At 37.8% G+C, this 16,726-nt stretch overlaps 1 protein-coding gene across 3 annotated transcripts in view; it reads right to left on the bottom strand.

Moving 5' to 3' along the window:
* Window positions 1-4: 4 nt before the first annotated feature.
* GPSM2 (G protein signaling modulator 2) overlaps window positions 5-16,726 on the bottom strand; it is a 63,354-nt gene continuing 46,632 nt past the window's right edge. For all 3 annotated transcript variants that reach the window (XM_067727107.1, XM_067727108.1, XM_067727109.1), the window contains 4 exons: window positions 14,384-14,560; window positions 11,926-12,085; window positions 10,843-11,060; window positions 5-864 (listed from right to left, as the gene is read on the bottom strand). In XM_067727107.1, the coding sequence (XP_067583208.1) occupies window positions 637-864; window positions 10,843-11,060; window positions 11,926-12,085; window positions 14,384-14,560 (783 nt within the window). In that variant the 3' untranslated portion in view covers window positions 5-636. The remainder of the gene's footprint in view (window positions 865-10,842; window positions 11,061-11,925; window positions 12,086-14,383; window positions 14,561-16,726) is intronic.

Here is a 16,726-nt window from a genome sequence, read left to right as displayed (position 1 = left end):
AAAACATGCTAAAGAAGTTTATTTTTAAGAGTTTCTTTTATAATGGTTTTGGCCTAAAATTATATTGAAAATAGAGATTTTCTTAGTGGAAAAAAATCTAGATTTTTTAATAGACTGTATAATTTTTTACACACTGGTCAAGTATATTATTTTTATGAAATAGCATAATTTCCCACTATATCGGTATAAAAAAGAGCCACTGTCAATTAAAAGTAAAAAAAAAAAATCTACCTCAGCAAGAGGATTAAATCCTAGGCTAGAGTCATTTAACTTCCTACTTTACAAATACTAGGTAAAGGAATCTACCAAGTTGCAGAAGAACATAATCCCAAGCAGTAATCACAAAAGTTGACTTTTCACTGACCGTAAAAATCACCTGGAGGATTTTTAGAAAGAACAAAGGCCCAGATCCCTAGATCCCACCTCTACCCTGAAACGAGTGTCCAGAGGAATGTTAATTAATACTATGCTATCAAAGGTTAAATATTTACATCAGGCTAAAAACATTTTAAGCTCAGTACAGTGCTATAATTTCTCCTTTGAAGGAAAAAAGTAATAGATTGAATTTTCCTGCAGTGTTCTGAAAGGAAATAAGGTTGCTTTAAAAAAGATATTCATTGTATACTAGTGGTTTGCTTATTTTTTTCCTGAATTTTCAAGTTCCAACAGAGCATTATTCTGCAAAAGGTCCTTCGGTCCAAATTCAGTGTCTCTGTTTTGATCTCTTTGTAAAAGAACTCTCTGTTCATCCATTCTTTTTGCTTGAGACCGTAAAATAAGGCTAAAAAAGTCCTCATCTGGTACTGTTGGTCCCTTTGTGGCAGCAGGTGGTGGAGCACATCTTTGATCATCTAATCTGGATCCCTAAAAATTTACAAGAAAGAGATTAAAATACAAATACTGCAGGGAAGGAGAGCACCAAGGTATGTTATGTCTGTCATTCACAATAAGAAAATGTAGCTTTAAACATTTTCTGCCTCTTAGAAGTTTACTCAATCTTTAGACCTGAAACCTAGTAAGATCTTTTATTTGAAATGACATATAATCAGAGCATAACAAGTATTGTGTATAACAAATATGAAGCCATAGCTTCATGGCTTTGGTAAGATTAGTTAAGATGCAAGGTCACCTATGTCTAAGATTATAATCTTACTGTAATAGGCATCACTAAATACAACGTACCAAATCCTTAGGAATATCATGTGAGGTACAGAAACCCTACATCTCTACCTTATAAATACTGTCTTCGGCCAAGGGTCAGCAAACTATAACCCACTGACCACTGTTTTTTTAAACAGTACTTTCGTTTCAATACCACGCTTGTTTGTTTATGAACTGTGTACGGCTGTTTGCCTGCTACAAGGGCAGAGCTGAGCAGTTGCAACAAAGGCCATAGGGCCCCAAAAAGCCTAAAATATTTTCTTTGGCCCTTTACAGAAAAAGTTTGCCTACCCTTGTCTTAGGCAATAAAATCTGTTAAGGAAATAAATAACCCAGAGTGAATTTTTCCTTCAAGTTCTGACTTACGATTCTTATTTTAGAAGTACGTTAGAAATGTTTTTGATCAAATGAAAGCACTTAAAAGTCTACAGGACAGTGTCTGGTATTGTAACTCAAGAATACAAGTAGGAATGTGATGGCTGACATCGGAGTGCCCCGTGTTGCTAGGCGCTGTGCACTAACACGCCTGAGCGTTTAACCCCACCGCCCAGTGAGGGTGCCGTGGCTGCCCGGATTCCTAGTCAGCGCCATCCCACCCTCCACACACACCTGGTTCACTCTTCATCATCTCTCCCATCACGATTCGTGGTCATTTCACTTTCCTCTAAGTTTACCCAACACTCAGGCGCTTCAGTTCCTAGACCTCCCCTCCTCTGGTGTTTCATCCTTGCCCTCTGCCTTATCCAATAGCTCCCATGGTCAGAGGCCAGACACAGTCATTCTCAATAACTGCACCGTCTTTGAAATCATGATTTTAAAATATCTCATGTTGACCACGGACTCCTATTTTTCTAGATCAAGCTCCCCAGTACTACCCCCCAGTAAATCATTTTTTAAAAAACTGAGGTAAAATAAATATAAAATTTACCATTTTTTTTTTTTTTTTTTTGCGGTATGCGGGCCTCTCACTGTTGTGGTCTCTCCCGTTGCGGAGCACAGGCTCTGGACGCACAGGCTCAGCGGCCATGGCTCACGGGCCCAGCCGCTCCGCGGCATGTGGGATCCTCCCGGACTGGGGCACGAACCCACGTCCCCTGCATCGGCAGGCGGACTCTCAACCACTGCGCCACCAGGGAAGCCCCAAAATTTACCATTTTAACCATTTTTAAGTGTACAGTTCAGGATCAGGTACATTCATATTGTTGTGCAATCATCACCACCATCCATCTCCAGAACTTTTTTCATCTTGCAAGACAAACTCTAAACCTATTAAACAACAACTCCCCATTCTCCCCTCTCTCCAGCCTCTGCAACCACCGTTCTACCTTGTCACTGTTAATTGGACCACTCTAACTAGCTCACATGAGTGGCATCAGAGTATTTGTCCTCTTGTGACTGCATGTTTCTCAGCATCCATGTTGCAGCATGTTTTTAAGGCTGAAAATATTCTACTGTGTATGTACACTACATTTTGTTTATGCATTCATCTGCTGATGGACACTTGGGTTGCTTCCACCTTTTTGGCTGTTGTGAATAATGCTGCTATGAATATGGGTGTACAAATATCTGTTCATGTCCCTGCTTTCAGTCATACCTAGAAGTGGGACTGTGTATGATAATTCTGTTTTTAACTTTTTGAGGAACTGCCGTACCGTTTTCCATAGCAGCTGCACCATTTTATATTCCCACCTGAAGTACACAAGGGTTCCAATTTCTCCATATCTACACCAGCATTTGCTATTTTCTGCATTTTTTGGCTTGTTTTGATAGCCATCTTAATGGGCGTGAGGTGGTATCTCACTGTGGGGTTTGTTTTTTTTTTTTCGGTTGCACCAGGTCTTAGTTGTGGCATGTGAACTCTTAGTTGCGTCATGCATGGGGAATCTAGTTCCCTGACCAGGGATCGAACCGGGCCCCCTGCATTGGGAGCATGGAGTCTTATACACTGTGACACCAGGGAAGTCCCTCATTGTGGTTTTGATCCTACATTTCTCTAATGATCTGTGACGTCAAGCATCATTTCCTATAATTACTGGCCATTTGTATATCTTCTTTGGAGAAATATCTGTTTGGGTTCTTTGCCCACTTTTGAATCAGGTTTTTTGTTGTTGAGCTTTTGGAGTTCTCTATATTCTAGATTAATCTTTATGTTATATGATTTGCACATATTTTCTGTGGGTTGCCTTTTTGCTTTGTTGATGGTGTCCTTTGATCCATAAAAGTTTTAAGTTTTCATGAAGTCTTTTTTTTCTTTTGTTGCCTGTGCCTTTGGTGGTGTAACCCAGAAACCATAGCCAAATCCAAAGTCATGAAGCTTTCCCCTTAACGTTTTCTTCTAAGAGTTTTTTAGCGCTTATATTTAGGTCTTTGATCCACTTTGAGTTAATTTTTGTATATGGTATTAGGTAAAGGTCCAACTTAATTCTTTTGTATGTGGATATCCTGTTTTCCCAGCATCAACTGTTGATAAGACTTCCTTCCATACTGAATGGTCTTGTCACCCTTGTTGAAAACTGTTTGACAGTATATAAGAGTGTTTATTTCTGGGCTATTCAATTCCATTGGGTCTCATTATGCTGGTATCACACTGTTTTGATTACTGTAGCTTTGTTATAAATTCTGAAACCAGGAAGTGTGAGTCCTCCAACTTTGTTCTTCTTGTTCAAGATTGTTTTGGCTATTTGGGTTTCCTTGAGATTCCATATGAATTTTAGGATGGATTTTTAAATTTTTGTAAAAAAGCATCACGGAAGTTTTTGATAGGGATTGCATTAAATATGTAGATCACACTCTGGGTGGTACTGACGTAAAAAAATTTTTTTTCACTTTATTAAGTAATTGTCAGACCAGTATACTGGTCTGACAATTCCGTCACACTACCCTACAAATGAGGAGCGATGGGATTATGTCAGGTGTCAAAACAGTGTTGACTTTTTAACAATCTTAAGTCTTCCAGTGGGAGAGACTTACGTCATATTTAATTTCTTTCAGAAATATTTTGTAGTTTTCACTGTACAAGTCTTTCACCTTCTTGGTTAATTCCTAAGTATTTTATTCTCTTTGATGCTATTGTAAGTGGAATTGTTTTCTTAATTTCCTTTTTGGACTGTTCATTATTAGTGTATAGAAACGCAACTGATTTTGGATGTTGATCTTGTAACTTTCCTTCTTAGTTCTAATAGTTTTTTGGTGAAATCTTTAGGATTTTCTACATATAAGACTCTGTCATCTCCAAACAGATCATTTTACTTCTTTTCCAATTTGGCTGCCTTCTGTTTCTTTTCCTTGCCTAACTGGCTAGAACTTCCAGTACTATGTTGAATATAAGTGGCAAAGTGGGCATCCATGTCTTGTTCCTGATCTTAAAAGCTTTCAGTCTTTTACCACTGAGTATGATGATAGCTGTGTGTGTGGTTCATAAATGATTTTTATTATGTCATTGTAGTTTCCTACTATTCTTAGTTTTTTTTTATCATGAAGATGTGTTGAATTTTGTCAAGTGACTTTTCTGCATCAACTGAGATGACTGTGTTTTTTTCCTTCATTCTATTAATGTGGTATATTACATTGATTGATTTCCATATGTTGAACCATCTTTGCATTCCAGGAATAAATCCCATCAGGTTATGGCATATAATCCTTTTAATATGCCACTGGCTTCTGGTTGCTAGTATTTTGTTGCTAATTTTTGCATCTGTATTCAAAAAGGATATTGGTCTGTAGTTTTCTTATAAAGTCTTAACTGGCTTTGGTATCAGGGCAATATTTGCCTCATAGAATGACTTAGGAATGGTAAATGTTCCCTTTTTTACAATTTTTGGAATTGGTGTTCTTTAAATATTTGGTAGAATTCACCCATGAAGCCATCAAGTCCAGGGCTTTTCTTTTGTCAGGAGGTTTTTAATTACTAATACAATCTCCTTATGAATTATGGATCTATTTTCTATTTCTTCATGGTTCAGTCTTGGTTTTGTGTTTCTAGTTATTTGCCCATTTCATCTAGATTATCCAGCTTGTTGGCATACAGTCATTCATAGCATTCTCCTATAATTCTTTTTATTTCTGTAGAATCAGTAGTAATGTCCCTGCTTTCATTTCTAATTTTAGTAATTTGAACCTTCTCTTTTTCTTAATATAGCTAAAAGTTTGTCAATTTTGTTAATCTTTTCAAAGAACCAACTTTTGATTTTGTTGATTTTTCTCTATTTTTTCATGTTCTCTCTGCCTCTGCTCTAATCTTTATTATTCCTTCCTTCTGCTAGTTTTAAGTTTAGTTTATTGTTCTTTTTCTAGTTCCTTAAGTTGTAAAGTTAGGCTGTTGATCTGAGATCTTTTTTTTTTTTTTTTTTTTGCCGTACATGGGCCTCTCACTGTTGTGGCCTCTCCCACTGCGGAGCACAGGCTCTGGACGCGCAGGCTCAACGGCCGTGGCTCACGGGCCCAGCCGCTCCACAGCATGTGGGATCTTCCTGGACCGGGGCACAAACCCGTGTCCCCTGCATCGGCAGGTGGACTCTCGACCACTGCGCCACCAGGGAAGCCCAATCTTTCTTTTTTAATGTAAGCATTTACAGCTATAAATTTTCCTGAGCACCGCCTTCACTGCATCCCATAAGTTTTGGTAAATTGTGTTTTCATTTTCATTAGTCTCTAGGTTTTTTGTGTTTTTTTAAAATATTTATTTAGGCTGCACTGTGTCTTAGTTGCGGCACACAGGATCTTCCTTGTGGCACGTGGGATCTTTAGTTGTATCATGTGGACACTTGGTTGTGTGCTGGTGGGCTCTTAGTTGTGGCATGTGGACTTCTTAGTTGCATCACGTGGACACTTAGTTGTGGCACGTGGGCTTCTTTAGTTGTGGCATGCATGGGGGGGATCTAGTTCCCTAATCAGAGATCAAACCCAGGCCCCCTGCATTGGGAGTGTGGAGTTTTACCCACTGGATCACTAGGGAAGTCCCTAGGTATTTTCTAATTTCCCTTTTAATTTCTTCTTTGACCCACTGGTTTAACTTCTACAAATTTGTGAATTTTGCAATTTTTCCTTTTGTTGCTTCTAACTTCATCCTATTTTGGTTGGAGAAGATACTTTGTATAGTATCTTAAGATATCTGTTGAGACTTAATTTGTGGCGTAACATATGGTCTGTCCTGGAGAGTGTCCCATATACATGTAAGAATGTGTATTCTGTTCTGTTGTGTATTATTCTAATCTGTTAGATGTAGTTGGTTTATCGTGTTGTTGTCCTCTGTTTTTTCTTATCTTCTGCTTGGTTGTCCTACCCAGTAATGAGAGTGGGGATTGAAGTCTTTAACTATTATTGTAAAAACTCCATTTCTCCCTTCAGTTCTGTCAATTTTTGCTTTATAGATGTTGATGGTGTGTTATTAGGTAAGTAACTTCAGCATTTCTTGAATCCACTGAGACCACTGCCACTTTTCACTTTCACACCTTTCCTTACGTTCCTTCTTAGACACAGTCCAGGTTCCAAAATCTGTTACTAAAAGCACTTCCTGACATTGCTCTCCCTCTCTATCCTATTCTCCTGGCAATACAAAGCTTGATTAAATCTATCTCTCTGCCTCCTTAAGCAGCTGGTTATGACTGGAGAAAATATACAACTACACTGACCAGCCTTAGTTCCATGACTGTGAACCTCAGCACAGCTCAGCAACCCTGTTTTCCCTGGTCAGCATGCTTTTAGTTTCTCCAAGTCAACTATACTCCACTTCCTTTTGTTTTCATAATTACCATGCTCCAACCTCAGTCTCTGCTAAATGGCTCTATTTTTCATTCATTCATTCATTCAGTTTATTCTTTTGGCTGCATCAGGTCTTAGTTGCAGCACGCAGGATCTTTTGTTGCAGTGTGCAGGCTTCTCTCTAGTTGTGGCAGCACGTGGGTGCTGTAGTTGCACATGGGCTCTCTAGTTCTGGCATGTGGGCTTAGTTGCCCCTTGGCACGTGGGGTCTTTGTTCCCCAACCAGGGATCGAACCTGCATCCCCTGCATTGGAAGGCAGATTCTTAACCACTGGACCACCAAGCAAGTCCCTCTATTTCTTTTTTTTTTTTTTTTAATTAAGTATAGTTAATTTACAATGTTGTGTTAGTTTCTGGTGTACAGCAGAGTGATTCAGTTATACATATTTTCTTTTTCATATTTTTTCCATTATGGTTTATTACAATATATTGAATACAGTTCACTGTGCTATACAGTAGAACCTTGTTGGTTATCTATTTTATATATAGTAGTGTGTATATGTTATTTCCAAATTCCTAATTTATCCCTCCCCCTGTCCCCTTCCCCCCTCCTTGGTAACCATAAGTTTGTTCTCTATGTCTGTGAGTCTGTTTCTGTTTCATAGATAAGTTCATTTGTATCACGTTTTAGATTCCACATATAAGTGATATCATATGGTATTTGTCTTTCTCTGACTTACTTCACTTAGTATGATAATCTCTAGGTCCATCCATGTTGCTTCAAATGGCATTATTTCATTCTTTTTTATGGCTGAGTAGGTATTCCATTGTATTTATGTACCACATCTTCTTTATCCATTCATCTGTCAATGGACATTTAGGTTGTTTCCATGTCTTGGCTGTTGTAAATGGTGCTGCTATGAACGTAGGGGTGCATGTATCTTTTCAAATAAGAGTTTTCTCCAGATATATGCCCAGGAGTGGAATTGCAGGATAATAGGGTAACTCTGTTTTTAGATTTTTTGTTTGTTTTAATTGAAGTATAATTGGTTTACAGTGTTGTGCCTCTTTGCCCATTTTTGAATTGGATTGTCTTTTTTTTTGGCTGTGCCAGGTCTTCGTTGCTGCATCGGGCTTTCTCTAGTTGTGGCAAGCGGGGGCTAACTCTTCGTTGTGGTATGTGGGCTTCTCATTGTGGTGGCTTCTCTTGTTGAGGACCATGGGTTCTAGGTGCACAGGCTTCAGTAGTTGCAGCACGCAGGCTCTAGTAGCTGTGCTACTAGTTGCAGCACGTGGGCTTCAGTAGCTTTGGCGCGTGGGCTCAGTAGTTGTGGCTCATGGGCTCTAGAGCACAGGCTTGGTAGTTGTGGCACACGGGCTTAGTTGCTGTGCGGCATGTGGGGTCTTCCCGGACCAGGGATCGAACCTGTGTCCCCTGCATTGACAGGCAGATTCTTAACGACTGTGCCACCAGGGAAGTCCAATTTTTAGTTTTTTAAGGAACCTCCATACTGTTCTCCATAGTGGCTTTACCAATTTACATTCCTACCAACAGCATAGGAGGGTTCCCTTTTCTCCACACCCTCTCTAGTTATTATTTGTAGACACTTTCTTTGATGATGGGATTCTGACCTGTGTGAGGCAATACCTCACTGTAGCTTTGATTTGCATTTCTCTAATAATTAGCCATGTTGAGTATCTTTTCTTGTGCCTCTTGGCCTCTGTATGTCTTCTTTGGAGAAATGTCTGTTTAGGTCTTCTGCCTTAAATAGCTCTACTTCTTACTTTGCTAAGAAAATAAAAGCAACCAGAGATAATTCCTACTTGCTTCTACCTCCAAGTCTGTACACATATACTGTTTTCCTTCTCACCTATGCAAAAACTGTTCTTTATCCATACTCTTCTGCATCACTGGTTCCCCTCTCTACGTGATCATTCCATCAGCAGACATGCTGTATATTAACTCTCAAAATAAGGAAAAACCCACCTATATCCTATAACCCTCTCCAACTTATGATGCATTTCTTTGCCTTCCTTTTTTTCTGTGTACTATCTCCCCTTTTACATTTCCCATTTTCTCAACCCACTCAGTCCTTTGCCCCCTCATGCCACTAAAACAGTATCTTTCACAATTATAAGTGTTGCCATATCTAGTAGGCTCAGCCATCATCTTACTTAGCTTCTTAGCAGCATCTGACACAGATGAACATTCCTTAAACACTTTCTTCACTTGGCTTCTACCACACTCTCCAAGTTTTCTTCCAAATCTCTGGCTGATTTCCTGCTTCAGTGGTTCATCTTCCTTTATCCAATTAGTGGTTTTCCAGTGCCCAGGGCTTAGTCTTCCTATTTCCTTATCTATTCTTTATGTAATCTCTTTCCCAGGGCTTTAATACCAGCTATATGCTGATGACTCCTAGAGTTACTTCTCTCTGGGGCTCCAGGTTTTTATTTTAATAGTGCCTATTCCACTTGAATGTCTAATTAGGTTTCCCACATTTACATATCTAAAGTAAAACTCTTGCTTTTCTCCCCATACCTGTCTCTCCTCTGGTCTTCTCCATTTCAGTAAATGGTACCATCCGTTTACTCAGTTATTCAAGCCAAGAAGGTAGGAATCATCCTTGATTCTCTTTCTCATACCCTCCATCCAGTTTATTAACAGGTCTTGCCAACCAACCATAATTTCAAGTTACATCCCTATTCTGACCACTTATCATCACTGCTCCCACTATGCTAGTCCAAGTCACCAATATTTTTTGCCTTATTACCACATTAGTTTCCTAGCTGGTTTTCCTACTAACAAACACCCTTTGCCACTACATTCTTTCAATGATGGTCAGGATGATCTCCTAGAACCATCCAATGTCTTCCTATCACATCTGGAACACAAGACCTCATCATGGCCTACAAGAGCCTATATGATCTAGGCACTGATCACTTCTCCATCCTCATCCTGTAGCACTTTCCTCTACCCTTTACTCACTCTACACCAGTCACACTACACTGGCCACCTTGCCATTCCTTGAACCTGCTAAGCTTCTATATCCAAGAGGGGACTTGCTGTCTCTGCATGGAACGCTCTTCCGGTAAATATGCACATGGCTGACTGCTTTACCTCATTCAGGTCTGTGTTCAAGTGTCAACCCAGAAAGGTCTTGCCTAACCACCACGTCTAAAACAGACACTCCATCAACCACCACCACCACCACCCCTGGTTACCCATTACCTCTTTATCTTGCTTTAATTGTCTTTATAGCAAGTGTCAGTACCTGACATATACTACCTATCTATGTATCTGTACACACACACTCTTACTCAATGTCTCTCCCGCTAAAATGTAGGATCCTTTAAAAAGTATCCCCAATATCTAGAATAGTGCCCAGAACATAAAAGGTGTTCAGTAATATTTTGATTGAATGAATGAGAGATCATCATTTCATCTTTTTATGAATGAGAAAACTGAGACACAGAACACAGAACTAGGGTTAGGCACAGGAAATGTCTCTTTTTAGTGAAAATAAGCATTATTTTTCTCATGGTCCTGTCCAAGCCATTTGAGATATTTCTTAACCACTTTGGTTAATAATTATTAAAACAGCTAAAATATGAAAGCTATCTCAATATATACATTTCTCCCAAATGGTAAACTGTCTAGAAAGGGCCCCAGCTAGACTCTCTCCATATTAATCACTGGGTTGCTCCTGATGCTATTCCGAAAATTCAGAAGAGGGGCTCTTCCTGTAGTCTCTACTACAGCTCAGAGGGAGTCATTGGCAACATCCCACCTCACCAGCCAAAAGGAACACAAAATATGAAGCGATCATAAGGGAGAAACAGTGTCTGATGGACCCCTGAATAATCAACTTATTGCCTTTCTAAGACAAAATGAGCTTTTCCCAATTTAGAATCATAATACTGCCAAAGCTCTCAACAACATCTGAGCTATATATACGGAATGACAAAAATGTGCAGACATACTTGACATTTTACAAGGATGTCAAAGAAGTCTTCATCAGCCTCTTTGTTGTCGTTAGTCATCAGGTGGCCAAGTACTGACTGACTGTTGTTTTGTGTCAGACGAAGGCCAGGCAAATTACTGAAACTGGCTCTCTGATCATCCAAACGGCGGCTCTGTGAGCTGGCAAGAAGGTCTAAAAACTCATCTGTGTTGGGGGACACCATGGAAACAGATGGTGCTATGAAAAAAAATCAAAAAATAATAAAGTTATTTAAGCATATTTATTATATACATAAAATTTCTTTCTGCCTTATTCACTCCCAACACCCTTTCTGCCCTCCTGCTTTAGCTCCGTCACTGATAGGCTGGGGCCAGACTAGATGGGTGGGGAGGGAAGAATGAATCCCAGAGTACTTCAGATGGTCCGCTTGGAGGTAATTCGGACTTGACTATATTTCCCTTTATCTAATGTCACCCAATATGTAACTTTATAAGATATGGGGCTAGATTTCAGAAGGTAACTAAATTGTTTTTCTCACATACTTTCTCAGACCAGGATGAATGGACAGTATTTTTATCCCATGCCCTGGATAGGACATTCAGCTAACTAAACTTCGAGTTAAGTGCTGCTGGCAAGTCTTGGTCTATGGGGGAGGAAGTCTTTTGGTAACTGAAATAGAAAATTTTAAGTAACCTATTTTAGATCTTTCGAAGGCTCAGGCAAGCCTTAGCTTCTGCTATAGCCATAGGTTCCTCTTCAGTCTGTCCTGGCTTTTCTTTTTTAATCCACATATGAAGTATCTGCATTTTACATGTAATTATAAGGTATGTATAACTATAATTTTTTCCTCATTTTTTTTAAAGTTAGATTTTTTCCCCCACCCCCTAGGAAACTTGGGAGGCAGTATGATATAGTTAGTAGAAAGTGCACTGGACCAGAAATACAGATAAACATAGGGGAACTGAAACAAAACCTTGTTTGAAACTGTACAAATACCAGCGTTTCAGATGTACCTTGATTCAGGCTCCTTTACTGTACCTCCTAGATTCTCAGAAATAAATCACAAGAATATCAAATTGCAGGAGAAGCACAGATAACTTACTTTGTAGCATCATTCTGGGGGGAGTGGCAGAAGCTGCTGTTGAAGCTGATCCGGAGTTCTGTTCTTTTAAGCAGCACCTCTGATCATCCATCCGATTGCTCTGAAATCGGCTCAGCAGGTCAAAGAACCCTTCATCTCCAATAGTATCTGCACTGATTTTCTAAAATATTGAGAGGAAGTCTAAATATTTCAGCATTATCCTTAGATCATCAATGAAACAATAGCATATATACCTCAAATGCAAATGGTAAACGATGAAGATTAAAAATAAAAAATTGACATTTTCTTTATACAAGATGCCAACCACTTGGTAATAAAAAGTTATTTCAATCCAACTAACAAAAAGCATTTCTAGTTATTTTTTAATCCTTGTATTCCTAAAGCTAAATAAATGTACCTCAGACTTAGGGGAACTGCTACAGATACTGAATAAATTATGCAAATATCAGTGATACAGGCATGTAACCCAGGTTCAAAGTTCAGTTCTAAGATTCTACAACAGAATTTAAGTAAACTAGTCTTTCTAAGAACTGATTAAAGTAAGAAAGCATGTATATTTTCCTGGCATAGTGATTTTTAAGGTCTTTTATTGTATTTAAAGATTTGAAGATCCTGAAGAAATATAAACTTCAAATAAATGAATATTTGAGACAGAGGGGTACCAGTTATACTTTATTTGGAAAGCTTCAAAACTAAAATAACTAATGTTTAATAAAAGTAATTATTTTAGTTTTCATAATGATAGTATTATAATAGAAGTACATATATACAAACTGTTATGAGCCTTGGGAGAAGGGTGTAACTAATTCTTAAGTGAAACATCAGAAACTTATGTGACATTTGAGTGGGTTCCTGGAGAGTGAATAAGCATTTGCAGGGTAGAGATGTTTCACACAGATTAATGCGCAATTCCAAAGCTTTGTAGTGTTTAGGGGATAATGAACTGAAGGGTATGCAGGGGTGGTGAAAAGGGGAGGGGAAGAAGAGACCAACACAAGGACCTCTATATGACTAACAAGTTAAAGACATCCTATGTGACATAAGAGAAGCACTGGTAATAGCCAGTTTTAAGCGGTTTTGTACAGAAACAGAACTGGCCCTTCCAATTGATTACAAGGGTTAATAATGGAAGGAAAGGGGTCAGTTCAGGTGCCTATTCCAGAAATCTGGGTAAGAGATAAAGCAGTACATTAAGAACTAACACATAGTAACAGAGATTTTTTTTAAAGATGGGGGGACGGTGGTCAGGGCAGATCTGAGTGATATAGGGATTAACTGGATGTGGTCAATGAAGGAGAGGGAGTCTAGAATGACACCGGCGTTCCTAGCTTGGGTGACAGTGTAGTATACATGGTATCCCTTTAATTGAAGTAAGGAAAACAGGAGGGCTTGAGACAGCACAATTTTTAACACGTCAAGCTTGAGGTTTGGGAATAAGTATGTACATAAGCTATAGTCAACTGTCTTAATCACTAACAAAAAGACTTTTCCCTAGGGGCAAAAAGCCTCTAATTAAAAATTCTGAATATCAAAAGACAGGCTCCAAAAATACAGACATTTTTGGTTGGGCTAAGTGGGCTTAGTTAAGACCTCAAACCTTGAACAAAGATATGCCTTCCAGATCTACAAAATTATTCTTGGACCATTTTTATATACCCCATAATATTTTTAATAATATAATAATAATTATAATAATTTCCTTTTGTTAGTCATACATGTGTAAGGAACATGTAAAAAACTGATAAAAACCAAGGCAAAGGACACTACAAGGGTGCAGATACAAAAAAAAAAAATGCTGACAACAGGACCAATAGAAATTTCTGTTAAAAAATAAAAGGCTAACAATTCTTTCAAAGGTTCTCAACTGCTTGAAAAATGGACTTGATAATTTGAAGTATCTTCTTTGTAATTTATTTTGATCTTTTTATCAGACTGTAGGGTAGATAGAGATACCCGATACTTACCAGTAAACCCATGGTATTTTTCAACTTCTGAATATTTTTTTATGTTTAATAATCTGATTTCTATGCTCACTTTTAAACAAAATCGTTTTTAACTGTATAATTTTAACAATAGAAATAAATAGAAATTGATGCATGCAGACACTCTTCATTTTAAATTAGTATTTAAAACTCCTTGAACATCTGAATTTCATTTGTTCTGACTTCTTGACTGAGTGGAGGACATTTTCACTGGGAGATGCTCTGGTGAAATGAAGGTAGTATTTTTGCAAACAACAGTGACTTAAAACACAAAGAAATAATTACTGCCCAAAGTAGTGGAGCAACTTATCTATGAATGGAGTAATTATAGTTTCTAGCTTTGAAGAACACAGAAAAGATAGGAAAATACAGAAGACTTCTTTGAATAACAAAGATATTTTATACTGAATATCTAAAAATATATTACAAAAATCCAGTATGAATATAAAAAACTCAAAAACTTATTTTAAACATACCCTTTGAGAATTTGAAATTCGGTGATCGATGGAATTACTGGCATCTTGGAGAACTTTAGTGGAGGAATTACTTTTGTATTTTTTCCCCTTCAATCTGTTGACAAAGAGGAGCTTTGCAGAAGGTTTGGCAATAAGAGGTTTTTGTTTAGCAAGAATTTCACTGTTCCAGTTTTGAACCTACACAATTATAAATGGAAAGCACGACATGAAAAAAAATCACCAAAGCTATATATAATCTGCCATTTAGTAATTGGGGGTGGGAAGGGGGGTGAGTGGCTTAGATCTCTTAATAAATTCCTTTTTGCCAGTATATCTCACTGTTTTCTTTTTTAATTAATTATCTTTGGCTGCATTGGGTCTTCGTTGCTATGTGCGGGTCTAGTTGTGGTGAGCAGGGGCTATTCTTCATTTTGGTGCGTGGGCTTCTCATTGCGGTAGCTTCTCTTGTTGTGAAGCATGGGCCCTAGGTACATGCTTCAGTAGTTGTGGCATGCGGGCTCAGCAGTTGTGGCTCATGGGCTCTAGAGCGCAGGCTCAGTAGTTGTGGCGCACGGGCTTAGTTGCTCTGTAGCATGTGGGATCTTCCCAGACCAGGGCTCAAACCCATGTCCCCTGCACTGGCAGGCAGATTCTTAACCACTGCGCCACCAGGGAAGTCCCTAACTCACTGTTTTCAACAGCTTGTACCGAATGTGTGTTATGGATTTCTCATTATCAAAATATTAAAATGGAGGTTTTTAAAAACCTAAGAAAACAAAGTTTGCGAAAAGTCCATAAAAATAAAATTTAAATGGTCAGAGAAGAAGCCAAAGTTTTATTCTTGGTATGAGTTACTTAGAAATCTGCTACAACTGGAAATTTTGGATGTATGTAGAATTTATAACCCTAAAAAATAACATCTGAAACTTACACAGCAGTAGTAATCTTTTGTTGATAAAACTGTACTGAACTCTTTGACTTTATTATGACTTCCAAACAGGAAGTTAGGGACTTCCCTGTTGGTCCAGTGGTTAAGAATCCATCTTCCAATGCAGGGGATGTGGGTTTGATCCCTGGTCAGGGAGCTAAGATCCCACATGCCGCAGGGCAACTAAACCTGCACGCTGCAACTACTGAGCACACAGGCCACAACTAGAGAGCCCACGTGCCATAACGAGGAGCCCATATGCCTCAACTAAGACCCAAGGCAGCCAAAACTAAAACAAATAAATATTTATTATGAGGTAAAAAAAAAATCACGAAGAACTAATTCCACTTAAACATATTTTAAATTAGACATAAAGCTTTATCATCATTAGGCTCTTGGAAAATTACAGGGTTGAATCTGGTCAGCTTCTCATGGAATTTACTGTTGGTACCACTACAGATGCACCAAATTAATTTTGCTGCTTATTACTAGTTTCCTACCTACTAGAAAAACGAAGGAGATCTAAATTGACTTAAGTTTTTTGTGTTCTGGTTTTTTATTTTTTAAATAATCTACAGATTTAAGGATTTGAGAACCACTCACCAATATAAGAGGTAAATATATGGGGGAAATCATAAAGCCCTTCAGAAGTTAACCAGAAGTTTTAAAAAAACTCTGTAACTGTTTGGAATAAAAAAATATTGGATATTAGTTCAAATCAGATGTTGGTCTTATGAAGACTACTTACACAAAAATGTCAATATTAAAAAATAATATGCCTATTATAATAATAGAGCAGAAGAATATTTCATTACATGGAAAGATGTTGATATATTGCTATGTCTTATAAAATAGTATCTATAATATGATATTCATATGAAAATGCAAGATGAATAAATACAAAAACATTAATTTTGGTTACTACTGGGAGGTGGGATTACCGATAATTTCAATTTCCTTGTTGGAAGTTTCCAAAGTTACTACAATAAACACATTTTATAAAAAGTGTTTAAAGAAATATACCATAAAGGTGTTAAAAGCATACCGTAACAATGTAAAATTAAGATAAATGGAGGTAGAAGAAAGCAGCCTAGATTTGTTCTTCAATAACCTTTTTCCAATTATAAAGTCCCTTCTCTGTTACTTAAAAAAAAAACCTAGAGAAGATGCGTCTTGAACAGAGTTATTTCTTTGTTAAAAAAAATGCTTTTCAAAAATGCAGTTAAAAACACTAGCTTGATCATACATATCATTAATCTTGCCAATAATGTTGCTGTTATTTAGGTGAAAAAAGTTTCCTAATCCTTTTCTGATTTTCCTGTTTTTCTTTTAATTAAAAAAACAAAGTAATGCATGTACATGATAAAATAGTAAAATATTCAAACAGTTCAAAATAGTATATAAAAGTGTTTCTCCTAACCCAGACAGCAATTCTT

Source organism: Pseudorca crassidens, chromosome 2, assembly GCF_039906515.1.
Source record: "Pseudorca crassidens isolate mPseCra1 chromosome 2, mPseCra1.hap1, whole genome shotgun sequence".
NCBI classification, from domain to species: domain Eukaryota; kingdom Metazoa; phylum Chordata; class Mammalia; order Artiodactyla; family Delphinidae; genus Pseudorca; species Pseudorca crassidens.
This window is presented reverse-complemented; position numbering and strand designations above follow the sequence as displayed.